This window comes from Photinus pyralis, unplaced genomic scaffold, assembly GCF_008802855.1.
Source record: "Photinus pyralis isolate 1611_PpyrPB1 unplaced genomic scaffold, Ppyr1.3 Ppyr1.4_LG6, whole genome shotgun sequence".
Lineage (NCBI taxonomy): Eukaryota > Metazoa > Arthropoda > Insecta > Coleoptera > Lampyridae > Photinus > Photinus pyralis.
The window spans coordinates 2005431-2021467 of NW_022170663.1; the positions used below are offsets into that span (position 1 = coordinate 2005431).

General features: G+C 38.3%; 2 protein-coding genes across 2 annotated transcripts; one reads left to right on the plus strand and one right to left on the minus strand.

Moving 5' to 3' along the window:
* Positions 1–237: 237 nt before the first annotated feature.
* LOC116174990 (peptidoglycan recognition protein-like) lies at positions 238–4812 on the plus strand. Its single transcript, XM_031493029.1, has 4 exons — positions 238–548; positions 3130–3328; positions 3377–3487; positions 3535–4812. The coding sequence occupies exons 1-4, from the start codon at positions 300–302 to the stop codon at positions 3954–3956; spliced, it is 981 nt and encodes a 326-aa protein (XP_031348889.1). The 5' UTR covers positions 238–299; the 3' UTR covers positions 3957–4812.
* Positions 4813–9735: 4923 nt separating this feature from the next.
* On the minus strand, positions 9736–11044 carry LOC116174991. Its single transcript, XM_031493030.1, has 2 exons — positions 10290–11044; positions 9736–10241 (listed from the first exon to the last, which is right to left on the minus strand). Exons 1-2 carry the CDS (start codon positions 10651–10653, stop codon positions 10000–10002), a joined length of 606 nt encoding a protein of 201 aa, XP_031348890.1. The 5' UTR covers positions 10654–11044; the 3' UTR covers positions 9736–9999.
* Positions 11045–16037: the final 4993 nt, after the last annotated feature.

Below are 16037 nucleotides of genomic sequence, written 5' to 3' on the forward strand. Positions count from 1 at the left end.
CGTACTTCCCATCTGAGCGTCTTTTTTTACTTATCTAAAAAGTTGTTGTCTTTAAAATACGACTGCATTCCTACCATAAAGATTTGACCAATCGATTCACAATTGGATAGAAAAAATAAATGATTTTGGTGGGTTCCCAGTGCTTTAAAAATAAACTTTTACGTTCTTTCGTTTGTTCTCGATTAACCACTTTCGTCTTATACCATAGGTACGTGATAAGTATATTGTTATTAATAATTTCCCCGAACCGCAAATCCAGTCGCGCCTTTGTCTATAAACAATTTATTACGCGCGAAGTGATGAACGAAAATAATAAAAAATTGTGTGTCTTGTCCCAGAATTCGAGCAATGAGGGCTCGGCATCAGAAACTTCGGAATCGGGCGCGTCGAAATGCGAAAAGTGGTTGGAACGTTGCAGTTTAAATGACGATACACATTCCGAATCGTCGTGTGGTTTAATTTCTAACATTTTTGAAAGGGCAGATGCTGCGGATGGGGACTTTTATCAAAATGGGATCATTTGCAACCCTGGAGCATCTATTTTGTCTGTAAGTATAATTTTATAAAGCGTAACTAGATACTTTGTAATGTTGAGGACCCAGAGGGACAATAAATAAATACATATAAACATAAATACATAAATGCATAAATACACAAATACAGAAATGTATAAATACCTGAATACATGAATGCATAAAAGCATAAATACACAAATACAAAAATGGTATAAACACCTGAATACATGAACACATGAAGACATGAATACATAAATGCATTAAATACATAAATACACAAATAAATGTCAAAGGTACCATTTCAATTCGTTGTTTATTGTACTCATATATTGTATAGATCACATACTTACCTTCAAATTAAATTTATTTCGTTCAAAATGCAAAATCGTTTTTTTATTAAAGTTTTTTTTAAATAAATAATACATTATTATGGCCACTTTTTCCTTCTACAAGATGCTAGTTTTACATTTTAAATCCGACGTTTCGTCTCTGGTTAACCATCATCAACTTTGTTTTTTCTTGTAGAAGTAATTTTTACTGTTTGTGTCATTTGATAGAGAATTTTTTTATTTCGAAAATGTGAACATACGTAGTTTTATTTCTTGCGTTTTTACAAAATAATAGCGCTATTTCTTATTAAAAGAAAGTTATGTTTACATTTTTGAAATCAGAAAAAATTATCTATCAAATGACACAAAAAGTAAAAATTGCTTCCATAAGAAAAAACAAAGTTGATGGTTAACCGGAGACGAAACGTCGGATTTAAAGTTTAAAACTAACATCCTGTAGAGGGAAAAAAGTAGTCATAATGTGATATTTATTATTAAAAAAATTTTAAAAAACTTCAGTAAAAAAAACGATTTTGCAAAATTTCGTTTTTTCCCGGATATCTCCGAAAATAGTCGGAATTTTTTCAATTTCAAAACCGCATTTTGTTAAACATCAAAATACGCAACTTTGACAAATTTAAACTACCTACCTATCTCGTACAGTTCCCGACTCAAGTTGCATCGTTACGCGGAACTGTTTTCCGTTGACATTCCCATCAGTAAGTTTGATTCTTAAAGATTTGTACAACTGGGCGCCGGCGATGCTGGTTTTTGAGCCCGTGTCAAGAATATCAATTTCGCATTGGTAACATAGGTCGCTCTTGTTCCGCGACGGTAGGAAACAAGGAATAAAAATTCACCATATTATAAGTCGTCATAGACGGTGAAGATACCGCTTGACCGCTAGTACTGCATGTAGGGCAGTTGCTCCCAATATAGCCGTGATTGCCACACTCAAAACAGTTCAGTCTGTGAGCGGAGCTTTTATTACTTAGTGCATTAGTTTCTGCGGATCGGCCAATATGATGGTAAGTGTTGAAATTTCTTACCGTCATTCATCTCGAAATACGATTTTAGTCTAAGGTTACTGTATCCAGGACCTTCAGATACCTTCTGGCCTGGAGGAGATGCGGCCAAGTAACAATGTATTACATGTACTTTATGTAAGAGACTTCGGAATGTTATTTTCCACAAATGGCAAAGGAGTGGAGTTGCTTTGAAATCTTTTTGAGCTGGCGATTCTTTGTCCTATCAAATGTATTAAATTAACGTCAGATTTAAAATTATTCAAATTCAAGAATTACTTTCCCAGATTGTTAATTTTTGTATATTGTAACTGCGATATAAAATGTGTGTTCAGAGTTTTCTTTTTATTTATTTATTTATTATTCCTCTCTTGTTCTAGGCCCTCAACAGGCTTTTCTCAATTACAGAGTGACCCGCATAATGCTTTTTAGGGGTGCCTCTGCAGAAGGTCTTAAGTTGTTTTATACTACTCCGGTATTTACGTTACGAATTAGGAAAACTGCAGGAAAACCTAATTCAGAGTAGCCGGCGGAATGCTCGAAACTGGTTTAAGGTAATTCCCATCTCTGTATGCCTTGGGCTTTAAATGCATTCTATTTAAATTTGTAGAAACTCTTTCGGCATTTTGATTTTATCGATTATTCAACTTTCTTTTGCTTTTCAAATTTGTACTGATCTTAATCCAACCCCAGGTTCGAAACGAAGATGACAGATTTTAGTGCAACGTGGCAACTTTGCAATCGTAGCATCAACACACAGTTTCCGCTTAAATTTAAAATAAAAGAATGGCACATGATCGGATCGTCTAAGATAGAGCCCCCTTACGTTACACGAAGATAATGCAATGATTCGGGGCGCAGTCGGACACAGTCAAATACAACGCCTGTAAAAGTCTCCTAAGTAACTACTATCTGTATCACCTCGTAACACTCCCCTACGTTAAGACACGCTAAGAGATGGGTCGCCGCTCATGGACAAGGCGGTCCTCGGTTACGGATGCTTCGCCCCTAAACCAGCGCTTGCAACACAATATAACAAAAAATATACGTCCAATAACAATAAGTTGAGCAATAAACTTAAACTATCCTTCAAACTTAAATATGACTGAGCGCCCTATTATAAGTTGTAAGACAAATGGTGTTCAAGCCATTATCAAAAGAACCAGATTCATGTTTTATGTATTCATTGTTACGCCCATTAATGGAATTTAATTATTAAACGAGCGGCGCAGTGCAATAAAAGACATTTTTTTGTTGCAGGATTTGCAAAAATTAGCGAAACAGTCTCTCCCGCAATCTCGCCCTTCAAAGGACTATAGCCAGGTTATGATGTATAAATGTAAGAAAGTTCTCGTAGGAGACGTGATCAAAGTGGATGGGCCAATCTACATCAACCAGAGTGCCGCTAGTCCAATTCAAGAAATCGTCACAAACAAACTTTTTGTGAATGAAGTTGCCAGTGAGTGATTGTAGCTATGAGTTTTATTGCACATATTTTAACTTTCAGAAAGGGAGGAATACAAAGCGCTGAATGTTGTAAAGCGGGAAAATTGGTGCATGCGAGATCCTATTGAAAGTCACGAATATTTAAAGGAACCTGCTAAATTTGTTGTGATTTGTGAGTATCCGTATTTATGAATGTTGTTTCATTAAGAAATGTTACAGTGGATACTCAGACGTTGTGTTCCTTTACAAGGGAAGGAAATGTGATGTTAGCACAGCAACTGCAAGATATACATATTGATGAAAAAAGGTGGAATGACATCGCGTACAACTTTCTCATAGGGTGCGACTCGCGCGTCTACGAAGGAAGGGGTTGGGGAACAATTGGGGCTCACACAGGGGGGTATAATTCAAAAGCTGTTGGAATAGCTTTCATAGGTACTTTCGACAATAACCTACCGACACCGTCAGTTCTGGATCAAGGAAAATCGTTAATCAAATACGGCGTCGACATTGGTGTCATTGATCAAGATTACAAGTTATACGCTCACCGTCAAATTAGGCCCCAATCGGTATACCCAGGGGAGCAATTATTTAAGGAGATACAATTCTGGGACCATTGGTGCGATCACTCACGCAAATAATAATAATCATCTACTGTATTTATTATCATTCAGTCGACATTTTTACATTATATAGCCCGTACTCCCCCTTGAAAAAATGGATGCGAAAGCAAAAATTCCTTATGTACCTACTGGTAATATGTGCATGTCTATGACGTCAATAAAAATACGCAATTATCTGACCCATCGAAAGGTGTCAACGATCTACACCCTGTAACCTTAAGTTAACCCTAAATTAATGCTTCGTTTATTATAACCTAAGTTACGAGTAGTTTTTTATTATTAAACCTCACGAAATTGAAAAGGAGATTACAAACGTAAAGAAACCTTATGCTAGTGCGAGTTGAGTATTTAAATGATTTGTCATTGTAAGATAAAGCGATTGGGTCAGATTTTACTATGAGGATATCTATAAATACAAGTGTAAATAGTGGGAAAGGAGCATTGGTTCAACGTCGTCACGTAGTGCAAAATCTATGCTGGTCGTTTCAAAAATGGCGCCGTCCAATCTTCAACCAATCGGTCCATTGGGTGGTTCCTGAAGAAAGAAATTAAGCCACGAGCGAGAAATCATTTCCTAAGAGCCACCGTCAAGCTGTGGACGTATATTTTCGCAGAAATTTTAAGAATGAAAGCAAGATCAAAAATATCCACTGCCGAACATAACCGTGTTACCGGATTTACAGTGGTGGTCGGCAACAAAACTGTATTTATATACTATTTACAACACCATAATATTTACACGATAAATGGGGTGCCCATTATGTATGGAATATAGTATATATCTCGGTAAATCTAAAGAATGTAAAACAAAGAATCACGAATGTGTTTTATTTTATTAAGCGATCGATTTCGGGCTTATTGCACCCATCATCAGGCTGAGCTAAAATTACATGCTAATGGAATCTATAGAGTACATATAATAATGACTGTCAATGAGTATAAAAATATCGAATGTACACAAAATTTTTCTATATAAAAGTTGTTTAACCTTTTATTTTCCATAATAAGGCAGCATTCAGTTGTTTTTATTTCAGAAAACAAGTGAGGAACGACGAACAATCGATTTTTTTTAATGGCACTGCACCTTTTCATGTGGCTCATTTGATAGAGATTTTTTTTCTCTTTTCGATGATGTAACATGTTACACAAACATTTTTCAAAAAATCTTATAATCACATCAATAACATTAATCTAGTTATCCTGCATCAAAATAAAACAAATGAATGTGTACGTTTGTTACCATTTTATTGCTGTACATGTTCATTTGTTTTATTTTGATGCAGGATATCTAGATTAATGTTGTTGTGATTATAAGATTTTTTGAAAATTTTTGTTGTATTAGGGTACTAACACGTTACACCATCGAAAAGAGAAACAAAGTTTCTATCAAATGAGCCTAATGAAAAAGTGCACTGCTATTTAAATAAATTCATTTGTTTACTCATTTGTTTTCTGAAATAAAAACTGAATGCTGCTTTATTATGGAAAATAAAATGTTAAACAACTTTTATATAAAAAATGTTGTATACGTTCTAATTTTACCGAGATATATACGATATTCCATACATAATGGGCACCCTGTATAACAATCAGAGACCCGGACCAGACCAAATAGAACCGAAAACCGAACCAAAACAGGTATTTTTTTCAGAACCGAAAACCGAACAGAAACCGTTATTCCCTCATAAATAGATATTTTTTGAGAACCGGAACCTTATTATTTTTTCGGTTTTTTACGGTTCTTGGCAGGTTATTGGAAATTGAAGGACGCGTCGGCAAACACATTGATAAAATACTCTATGATTGCCATCGGTGGATTATAAATGTTTAATAAGGTGTCGAAATTGAAGGCAGTACGAGTGGCGGTGGCGGTAATTTAGCCACTACTGTAAATGTAAATAATAAAAGAAGGCGCGAGGTTTTAGAAAAAAAAATACTCAATACAAAATTTGTTGCATAGTTCTGTGTATTTTTTCTGTTTTTTTTATTTATTCATGACTTTTTACGTCTTTTTCACACCTATTAATTAACAAATTATATTATTATAATGAATTTTTTTAATGCCCTACTTTCCAAAACACTAAAACCGTTTTGAACCGAAAAAAGTGCGCAGAACCGAACCGTTGTTTTTTTAGAGCCGAAACCGGACTGGAATCGTTATAAATATTTTTGCTTAAATATTTCATTTAGGCATTGAATAAAAAATTAATTTATTCAATCATTTGGGTCCCGATAACAATCTCTCTGATGTTGCGAGTTGCGGAGTTATCATTCGTTCCAGATCCGGGCCTGTTTCCTCAGGGACTGTTTCCGGGTTGCGAAATAGGTGATCCGCCAATGGCTTCTCTTCCCCAGCGCAGGTGTTCGACCGAGATCATGAACCGTTGCAGAAAGACCGCCCATCTACTTAATTTGCTTCTATCGTCCTTCGTCCTGATGTCTAGCCATAGCAGGACTCGGTAGTCGGTTGTCGGTGCGTAACGTGATGGTGGCTTAGATCAGCGTTGTCATCCCCGGCTAGCACTTCTTCGTGGATAGTCTCAAGTTTTGTTGTCAGAGACGTTCGAGGTTCAGGCGTGGATGGTCCAGGTGTTTGAATAAATAATAATGTCGTTAAAATAAGCCATCCCAAATTTGCGCAGATGGCCGGGGAGGATTTTTTGCGTCGTTAATTTTTGAAACGTTGGTGGTGCGTTTTTGAGCCCAAATGGCATTACCCTCAATTGGTAACCGACGCCGTGTGGACAGGTGAAGGCGATGAGCGGGAGTGATTCCCGGGCAAAACCGTTGTTGCTTAGTGCGGCTGGCGTGTTGATAGCCGGGGCGCCGTGGTGGTCCCAGTACGTGTTCCTGCGGTGCGTTTGTCCCCAATGTATGCATCGTCGGGTATAGTCGGTGACGACGTGCGTTGACATGCTAGCCCTTCCTGGCTCAGGGTGAGGGGTGCAATCACCTCGCGTGCGACTAGGAAGCGACTCTGTTGGCGCTGGCCCTCCATTTCAAAAGAAATGCTATCCTCTTCGATGGACTGCAAGAACTGTAGGAGTTCCAGGATGGTGGTTGCTGCTCTTAGCCGAGTCAGCGGTCTACTCGGGAGTGGATAAGATCTACCAGGAGCTGTGCCTCTTTATTTATGACTAGTCCGAGGCAGATAGCTACTTTTCCCTACAGGAATGACAACGAGAATTCCGGTTTCCTGCTTTTCCGCCGTTTTCCAGGCTGTCCGCTTCTGCGAAATGTTTCTCCAGGCCTTGGAAGACTGGGGTCGTATAGCCAGGAAAACTTCTGTCGAGGTGGTGGTGATTTTTAAGTTCTACAGGGCTTCAACCAGATAGTCGATAATCTTCTGCAGCGTGACCGCCGTCGTTCCACTTTGATAATGTCTGTCGGCGTGGACCTGTTCCGGCTATTCTTCTATGGTGGCGGTTGGGATTTTGGTGGCGTGCGTGTCGCGTTCTTACAGTTGGCGCTCACGCCGTTGGGATGGTGTCAATGGTGGTGGGTTCTCATTTCTCAATTCACGTTGGAGTCAAAGTGTCCCGACACGTTGAACGCCAATTGTTACCGGATTGAAAGTAAGTCCTTGAGCAATGCTATGTGCTCGTTTATGACGATGTGCAACCGCGTAGCGAGCCTGAAGGAAGACCAGGCCGGATTCGTACTTTTGGTCGCCGTTGTAGAACTCTGCGTTCAGCCTGGAATCGTTGGGCTATCGTAATACTCCATTACTCACTGTCGCACTTTGGTATACGTCATGAGGAGTTATCTGCGGGGCTTCCATCATCCATCATCTGGCGACCGTCTTCTGTAGTTGGTCGCGTTGGGCTTCGCCGGGAACGGCGTTTTTGACGAAGTATTTTTCCAGGTCGTCGAAAAAAGTAGCAGAGTTTTCGAGTGGGTCCCTGGAGAAAACGAGAAGGCCGGTGGTGGCGTCCTTTAGTGCTTGGAGTGCAGCGGCTAGATGGTGGATAGGTTGAGTCCCCGTGGCCAGAATCGTTGTTGGCTCTGAGGTCGAGCTAGTGGTAGTGGCGCCCTTGGTGGTAGCAAGAGATGCACTAGCGGTGTGGTAGGTGACGCACTTGTGGTGGTAATAGGCAATACCCCAGTGATATTCGGCAACGCGCTTGTATTTGGAGATGCGCCGCTGGCGATAGTCTGAGACCCCGTGGCACTGGTGCCATGCGCCGCACTGGTCTCTGGAGATGCACCGGCACCGGACTTGCGGGCGCGGCGGGGTTGCGGTAGCGTTGAGAGTGGTTCGGGGTACAGCAAACTTATGGATTGACTTAAGGCCCCCCTTCACGTGCAGTTCTTATCTTCGCTCCTGGATTGAATTCCGGGCGCGTGTGACATGCGTTAATTTATTTCAGTTTTATTTTGTTCCTGAGTCTGGTAGTGCAACAGTGTTGTTAAAGAACGAGTTTGAAGAAGAGGAAAGCAATTGCTTTTTTGTTTCTGGTGGACGACGAAAGGGAAGTAAGAAGAAAGAAAAAAGAGTATTGGTCGAAACCGTGGTATTTGAGAAGAAATGAATCCACACATATCGATTTGTTAAAGGAGATAATTCAAACAAACCCTGAGGACTATCAAAATTATTTTAGAATGGACAGTGGAACTTGGAAAGACCATCTATACAAACAGGATACCGTAATGCGTGAATCATCAATTACATTCTACTAAAGCTGTCTCTCTTTTGCACATCTTAAGCGTACTACCTCCACCTTTGTCATATTGTGTCAATCCCGATGTGAGAACTGAGCCGCAATACATGCTCACATCTTGCTGTCGCTGCATGTCAGTTCGCGCCAGGAATTTAGTACGATTTGATTTCTTCGCTCCGCGCCGCAACTGAAGCGCGCTTGGCATGCTTAAGCCCTTCACGTGCGAGTTTGGATTTAACTGAAGGAGCGTCAGTCCCAAACTGACAAAACTGCACGTGAAGGGGGGCCTTTAGACTTTCTCTAACCACTCGACGCGAGCGCTATTGTGACTTGACGCGTATTATCTCACGGCGTCCAAAAACTTAATCGCCACCACCTTAATAATGGAAAACTACGCCCATTGATCATGCGAATCTATTTTACCAATCAGCTAACTTCTGCTCAACCAATGAAACCTCAGAATCCCAAACTGGCAGATGTAACACAGCTCCGCGTGGTGGCATACCGTTGAATCAACCAAAACCCATTACCCACGACTTGCCCTATAACGATACTACTTTATATTTTGCATCGCCCAATTCCAAAAAACCTCGCAACCCCACAAAAATTTAACTGGACACCTAGATTGGAAGAAACCACATTATTAGAACCTATTTAACTACAGAACTGAAATTAAATTCTCGCCCACACCCATTTGTGTTCTTTTTACTTTAGCGAGTAGTACCTGACTAAAAAGCGTCTAGGAAAGAGCCCAACTTTGACGCTGCAACCAAAAATCTGTACCTATTTAGGGTCGCTAGATATCCTGACAAGAAGTGCTGGACTTAAAACGGGGGTAGAAACCACCCGAATGTTACCCTGATTACCGAGAAGCGCAACGGTTTGAAAACCCTTCAGAGGAAACCAACTCATAGCTCCCTTATAATAAAAAATCATATATTCTGCAGCATCTCAGCATCTTTAAAGCACAATTACTCGCCTACGGTTCCAGAATCTTCACACATTACTGATGACATAATATTACACAAAAAAAATCCCATAAATATTGGAGCACTCATCCCTTCACAAGACCTTTTATTGAAAACTACAGATTTTTATATTGCATTAAGGTCTGTACCTCGGATAGGCCCAAATTGTTAAGTCTCTACTCGCAGATTGATTAATTTTGATTTTTAACATTGGTATGGTGTGTAAAGGGTAAGTCAAGTAGGTACCTAAAAACCGGTAAGTACAAACTTTATTGGTAAAAAAAAGTTATATAAGACTGTTGGTGGAAAAGTTCTATTCATCTCAAAATTAACAATTACGTGGTAACCCATAATTGTTTTATTGGGATGTGAACTGTTAGATATTACCTATAAGTATCTGTTTACAAAACTGAGTGTATTATTTTAAGATCCTTAAATATTAATGCCAAATAATTTCCGAGGTGCACAAGCGGGCAACTGGCAGGTCTTCTCCTCCATTTCTGTTTCCGCAATGTCGCAGTCAGTCAGACAGTGCCTCCATCGAATCTTCCTACCTTTCCCGCAACTGACACTACAGGAAGACCAACCGTTCCATTCGCCCCATCTGGACATCATACCATTCACCGCGTCGTTGCGTTTTTTATAACCATAAATTATGTCGGGTTGCGTGGTTTCTTGAAATATTCAAATAGGATCCACTAAGATTTCGAATAGATACTTACCTTTCCTCGTCGAAAAAATGTCGTCGGTTGTGGGAAATCTATTGAAACTTGTGGAAAATTGTGACCGCGAGGTCGATTCCAAAGTTTCCAGTTTGTTTAACAATTGCTCGAAAACTACCCTTAACTCCTTTAAGGTGGGAGATACACTTTTCGCTCTCGAAATATCTACCTTATCGTGAATACGATTAAATAATTGTGCGTCGCTACTCACAATAGGAGTTAGTTTATGTGTTATTTGCCGCTTTAAAATTCGTTTGTGCTTTGGGGAAAAAGTGTTATCCCCTGCGGCCGCAGAATCCGATTTGACCACATTGTCATGCCCAATTATTAATATCACTATGAAGGTATAAAAACTAGGAAACATCAGTCGGATAATTTTTGTCCATGAAAGTTTTAATTTTGACAACTAATTTGATGACAGGAACTACTTCTACTTACTATGTTTTCTTCATTGAACTGTATACTATGTTATCGATGGTTTTCTTACAAGCAGGATCGACTGGCCCATTAGTTTTCTTTCGATCATACCTATTGTGCACCCCATCCATAATACTTTTTTTTCGGATATTTAAATTCAAAAGGGAAGTTCCCAGGAAAATCTGTAAAATTGTCCTACATGTTTGAACCTACGTCCCCAATCGTACCAAAATGTCTATTTCTGAGTGCAATATAAAATGAAACCAAGGAGTTTAATGCAGGTAGTAATCTTTGCATTTCTTTATATCGTATTTGTGTTTTGTATGTCACATTTTATATTTTTTGTGTGTTTGAATCTTTGTTTTTGATATTTACTTGGTTTAACCGTAATCCATAATCACATATGTGATACCGTTATGCTATTGTTTGTAATTGTTTACGTTTTTGGTGTAATGCTTGCTTAATTTATGTTTATTGATGTTGATTGCTTGGTCTTGTCCCTGAAGTAACATTCATATAAGTTTTGATCATTTTATTTCAATATGTCGAAATTACCGATTCGTTTGACGTATGTACTGACTTGTTGTTTGTAACTAACAATCTTCTCCGTGAATGAAGCAGTCACGGGGGTGGTAAAAATCTGTAGTCAAAATTGAGCTACGACACCTAACTCCATGATTTCTTCGACATTCAACTGTAGGCTCGAAACCCCGAAACCAGGTGCGGGTTACCTATCTTGCAGGAGCGGGATTACGCTAATCAAAGCTCTTCAGGTTAGAATCAATGTGCGATAAATGAGTGGCGATTCGTAATTTCCACATATCTTGTTTTTAGTTAAATTTGCCTATAAGGCCATGTAATTTTCCATCTTGCTTTTAACAAAAGGGCTTTATTGCACCAAAGATGAGCCACATCCTGTGTATTTCACCCTTTCTTAAAATCTTGGTACCTGCTTACTTGACCCATAATTCCCAAAACTTGTTTTTAACCTATATGTTACCTCTTGAAGTTTACCTGCTACTTTTTGTGATTTATAATTTTATGTTAAGCATTCACATTCATTACAAACAATTAATTTTACAACACAATTTGATATTAATTTGACGGCTTGTTTTTTTATCGGTAAGTTCTTTTTTTCCCAGCCTATTTCTATTTTTATTCGGTGAACTACCATTTTCAAACTTTATTTTTGCATTGTAATTTATTTCGACTTAAATTTCTGAGCTTTTACAATATTAATAATTGTGATCATTATTAAACAAACTTTTCACAATTTCAGTGTTTTATTTAACGTTCCTTCCCTACCTGTGCTTCAGGGCAAAGCGTTGTCTAAAACCAACGTAAGGGGGGCCCTGCCTTAGATGTTTGATCACTAAGATCACGTGCCACTTTTCAAATTTAAGCGGGATCTTGTTTAGTTTTGGAGGGAATAGACATTCGGGTGACCTTTTTTAAACGTCGGCTTGACTTTATTTCCGTGTTCTTGTAGTGTGAAGTTAGCGTAGAACCTGGGGGTTAAGTAGACTACAACACACTTATTGAATGTGAACGGCAAAAGAAAGTAAAATGCCAATGAGGACGTAACTCTTGATTCTTGAATTTGAATAATTTACATCGGATGTTGAATCTTTCCCATTTGTGAAAAACAACATTCCGAAGTCTCTCACATAAAGTACATGAAATACATTGTTAATTAGGCGGACCTTCTCCAGTCCAGAAGGTATCTGAAGGTCCTGGATACGGTAACCTTAGACTAAAATTGTATTTCGAGATGAATGTTGCTAAGTAATTTTGACACTCCGGCATTTATTATATGTATGAATATAATAATGTTTATTTTTTTTTAATCCCTCTCTTGTTCTGGGCCCTCAACAGGCTTTCGACCAATTACAGAGTGACCCGCATAATGCTTTTTAGAGGTATTTATGCATGCAAAAGAAACATTGCGTACAAATGTCAATAAAAACTAAATACAATTCAAAATTCGTAACTAAAAAATTCCGCATATGTCGTGAACGTCTGAATTATAGGTGTAGTTGTAATGTTCCTAGGGGGGTCTATCAAGCCGACACGGAAAACGTTGACTTACCCTATACTTACGGTTGGCAACTCTGGCAAAAACTACAAGCAGAGCCACCTACCTTTCAAATCGAAACGATGGTAGTCTCGCGGCACTTTTGAATTTGGATGACAGTCGGCTCGATATGGGTGGCACGAATGGACTCCTACGTTGTGTAATCGGTTCTTTTATGTGTTGGGCCGTGAGACATAATCGGGAAGGGAATTAAATAAAAGACAGAACTTTTGTGCGTAAGAAATGACAAGATCAAATAAATATATTAACGCACACACAAGACCATGCCAGGGAAACCTTCTACGGGACTAAAACCCTGGCATAGGCCACACAAATACATGAAATAAATAATCTACAGCAATAAAATGCAAGAGAAAATACACATAAATAAAACATCTCAAATTGTATGATAAAAATCAGATAATCAAATCAAATGCAATTAAACAAGTTCATAAAATCAAAATACACAAGACATCATAAATGCAGTGGAAAACATGATAAATCAATTCAGTACAAAACACATCAAAATACCTGTACGATCAATAGAGATAACACAACTCGTCAAATAAACAAACTGCATGTACATAGGAAACATGTAAATGGTGTGGCTCTACTCCAGCCTTCTGTTAACATAATTTCATTTAACACGAAAAGTGCATGTGAGAATGCCATTGGCCAAATAGCAAATATTCATGTGAAAATCGATTATCGCTCAAACAGAACATATTTTAAATAGAGGAAATGTAAATGAGAGGGCCCCACTCGTATTGCTAAGATGTTAAGAACTACAATCCGCACGAGACGAGTAGGCAACAGATACAGTGAAAGATCTAACTGCATTAGGTACCTACTCCACGGAGACAGAAATACCCACTCGCACACACAAACATCAAAACATCAAATAAAAGAGCCCCCCTTCGTATAGCTAACGCACAAGAACTGTAGCGAGCCACGAAACAGAAAGTAACAGATACAGCGAACAATCAAACTGTATTACGTGCTTCCCTCACGGAATTGTTACGGGTCAATCGAACAGAGCAACATCACACCGATAATCAACTCCTCATGAATAACAGAAGTAAATTACTTAATTAAACAAAATAATGGCATAATCATCTGTACAATATGACACAAACATGATTCATCTAACGGTACACGAAACAAAGGCATGGAGTACGCCATGATTCAGATATCGTAGTTTATGCAAAATCAGCAAAATGTAAATATCACATTGTGGCAAGAAATTCAATGATTAAATATGTAGTACAAGAAAGAATAAAATGGTTACTACCTGTAAATACATCTTCAAAACACCACCACCAAAAATAATCAAGAATAATAAAAAAAAACCGGGAAAGCGTGTGCCTTCCGTCGGCCTCGTCGCCATCTTCTCTCCATTCTCTCCTAGCTTCGTTACCAAAATCCCCTAGTATTCGGCATCTGCGCAAAACGGTCGTTGGTTATATACAGAGCATATTATATTTTTGTTTCGGATGTAAATGTGTGCTGCCTAACCACCAGGGTAGATTATCACATAGTTTTGATATTTAATTTAACATGACAAAGACAGCTTTATATAAAAATATATGGCAAAATTAAAGGTTAATGCCATATTTCTTAATAATCGTTGCCATAGATTTTAAGTTCGACTTAACTTATTACGCAAGGCTTAATTTTGATGCTGCAACTGGGCATCAGTAGCATAAGAGAAGAGGCTGTGAAATGAACAAACTGCAAAGCTAAATCAAGCCTTCATATACAGACTAACATTGTTTAAAAAATGCTTACCTCTGAAACTTGGTCCATTAAAACTAGATTTTGAACTAACACTTGAACCTACAATGGGGGTTTACAGTATAGTTGAATTCCGCAGTTCTAATTTAAGAAGCGTGTACCTGAAACCATAAAACATTTTTTTGGACAGTAAAAGTTTATTTAAAAATAGAGGCTGATTAGCAAAAAAATAATGAACATGTGCGGTTTTAAAGGTTTATTCAAAACGATATGATTGTGGCGGGCTCTGTGACGTAATAAGCCCGACCAATCAGCTCCTAGAACCATTCAGATGACATAACGACTTGGCAATATTGCAGGAGAATGGCATTTATAACTTGCGTCATCTGTCACAGGCACTTGTCACTTTCGTGCTAGATGCAGTTAAACATCCCTTTCAAAACGTCAAATGTGACAAACGTCAGACCCTCGCGTAAGGTTGCCAGCTCACTTCTACGTGATTGGTTGTAGGTTTGTGACGTATTTAGTCTGAAGCGTTTCAAATTCGGACTAAAAACACAGCTTTTCAACAATTTATTTTGGGTTTATTTTACTCGCAAATAAAAATTGAGGACACACGGGTCTTTTAATTTGTATTGTACTTTGTGGATCAGAAATAAAAAATAAAGGCGGGATGACCCCATTAAAACTCGAAATAAAATCAAAGGTAACCCCTCTTTCTTGATAAACTAAAATGTACATATGTACCTCTTAAATAAGAGGGCTAATTGTAGATGAATGAATCATCGATAGAATTTGTCAAATAACAGATAACGATAAAGAAGAATAAACGCAATTACATCCTCCTACGTTAAAGGCGAATCCGTTCACTATAATTATTCCAGAGTCCCCAATTTAATGAATCCAAATGCCAGAGATTAATAAAATATGGATGATGGCAATTAACATTCCATGCGTTCTAACGCCTCAGCTGTATAATTAAAATAAAGTGTAAGTAGTAAGTAAAGTGTAAGTGTAAGTAAAGTGTAAATAATTTAAAATAAAGTCACGGCTCACAAAAGAAAAAGAAAGGCGAAGGTCGACAACGAAAAATTACAGCATGGCAAAATACGCGCTAAAACTGCTTGGTTCAAAAGTTAGGAGGATTTTTCAAGTAAATATACCGCGTACACAAATAATACTTGTAATGAAGAAAAATAAACTGTTACAATAACCGGGAGTATAGATAAATAGCATTACTTTAGAGGTTCAATTCGGGCAAGCACCAAAAGTAACGTGAAACGATAAAGCATAACTCGGGTTGTAACACTAAGCAGTTGAGTCCTTCAACATGTCCCGACAATGCATTTTAAATATGTCCGTTAATAAACCCACAATCTTCCATACACACACTAATGGTCCACCCTGTATTAGATATACTTACCTGCATTGCTCTCCAGGAAAGTGATTTGCCAACATATTTTCATTTAAACAGGACATAAGTAGAAAAAGGTATCCATTTTAATACTTTCGGTGTAGAAAGT

What these genes read in the sequence shown, in the direction of transcription:
- LOC116174990 (XM_031493029.1), top strand. Translation starts at nt 300, where the DNA reads ATGAACGAAAATAATAAAAAATTGTGTGTCTTGTCCCAGAATTCGAGC. An exon ending in CTGGAGCATCTATTTTGTCT is followed by an intron (nt 549 to 3,129) that starts GTAAGTATAATT and finishes TTTTTGTTGCAG; the next exon opens with GATTTGCAAAAATTAGCGAA. An exon ending in TTTTGTGAATGAAGTTGCCA is followed by an intron (nt 3,329 to 3,376) that starts GTGAGTGATTGT and finishes TTTAACTTTCAG; the next exon opens with AAAGGGAGGAATACAAAGCG.
- LOC116174991 (XM_031493030.1), bottom strand. Translation starts at nt 10,653, where the DNA reads ATGTTTCCTAGTTTTTATACCTTCATAGTGATATTAATAATTGGGCAT. An exon ending in CATTTTTTCGACGAGGAAAG is followed by an intron (nt 10,242 to 10,289) that starts GTAAGTATCTAT and finishes GAATATTTCAAG; the next exon opens with AAACCACGCAACCCGACATA.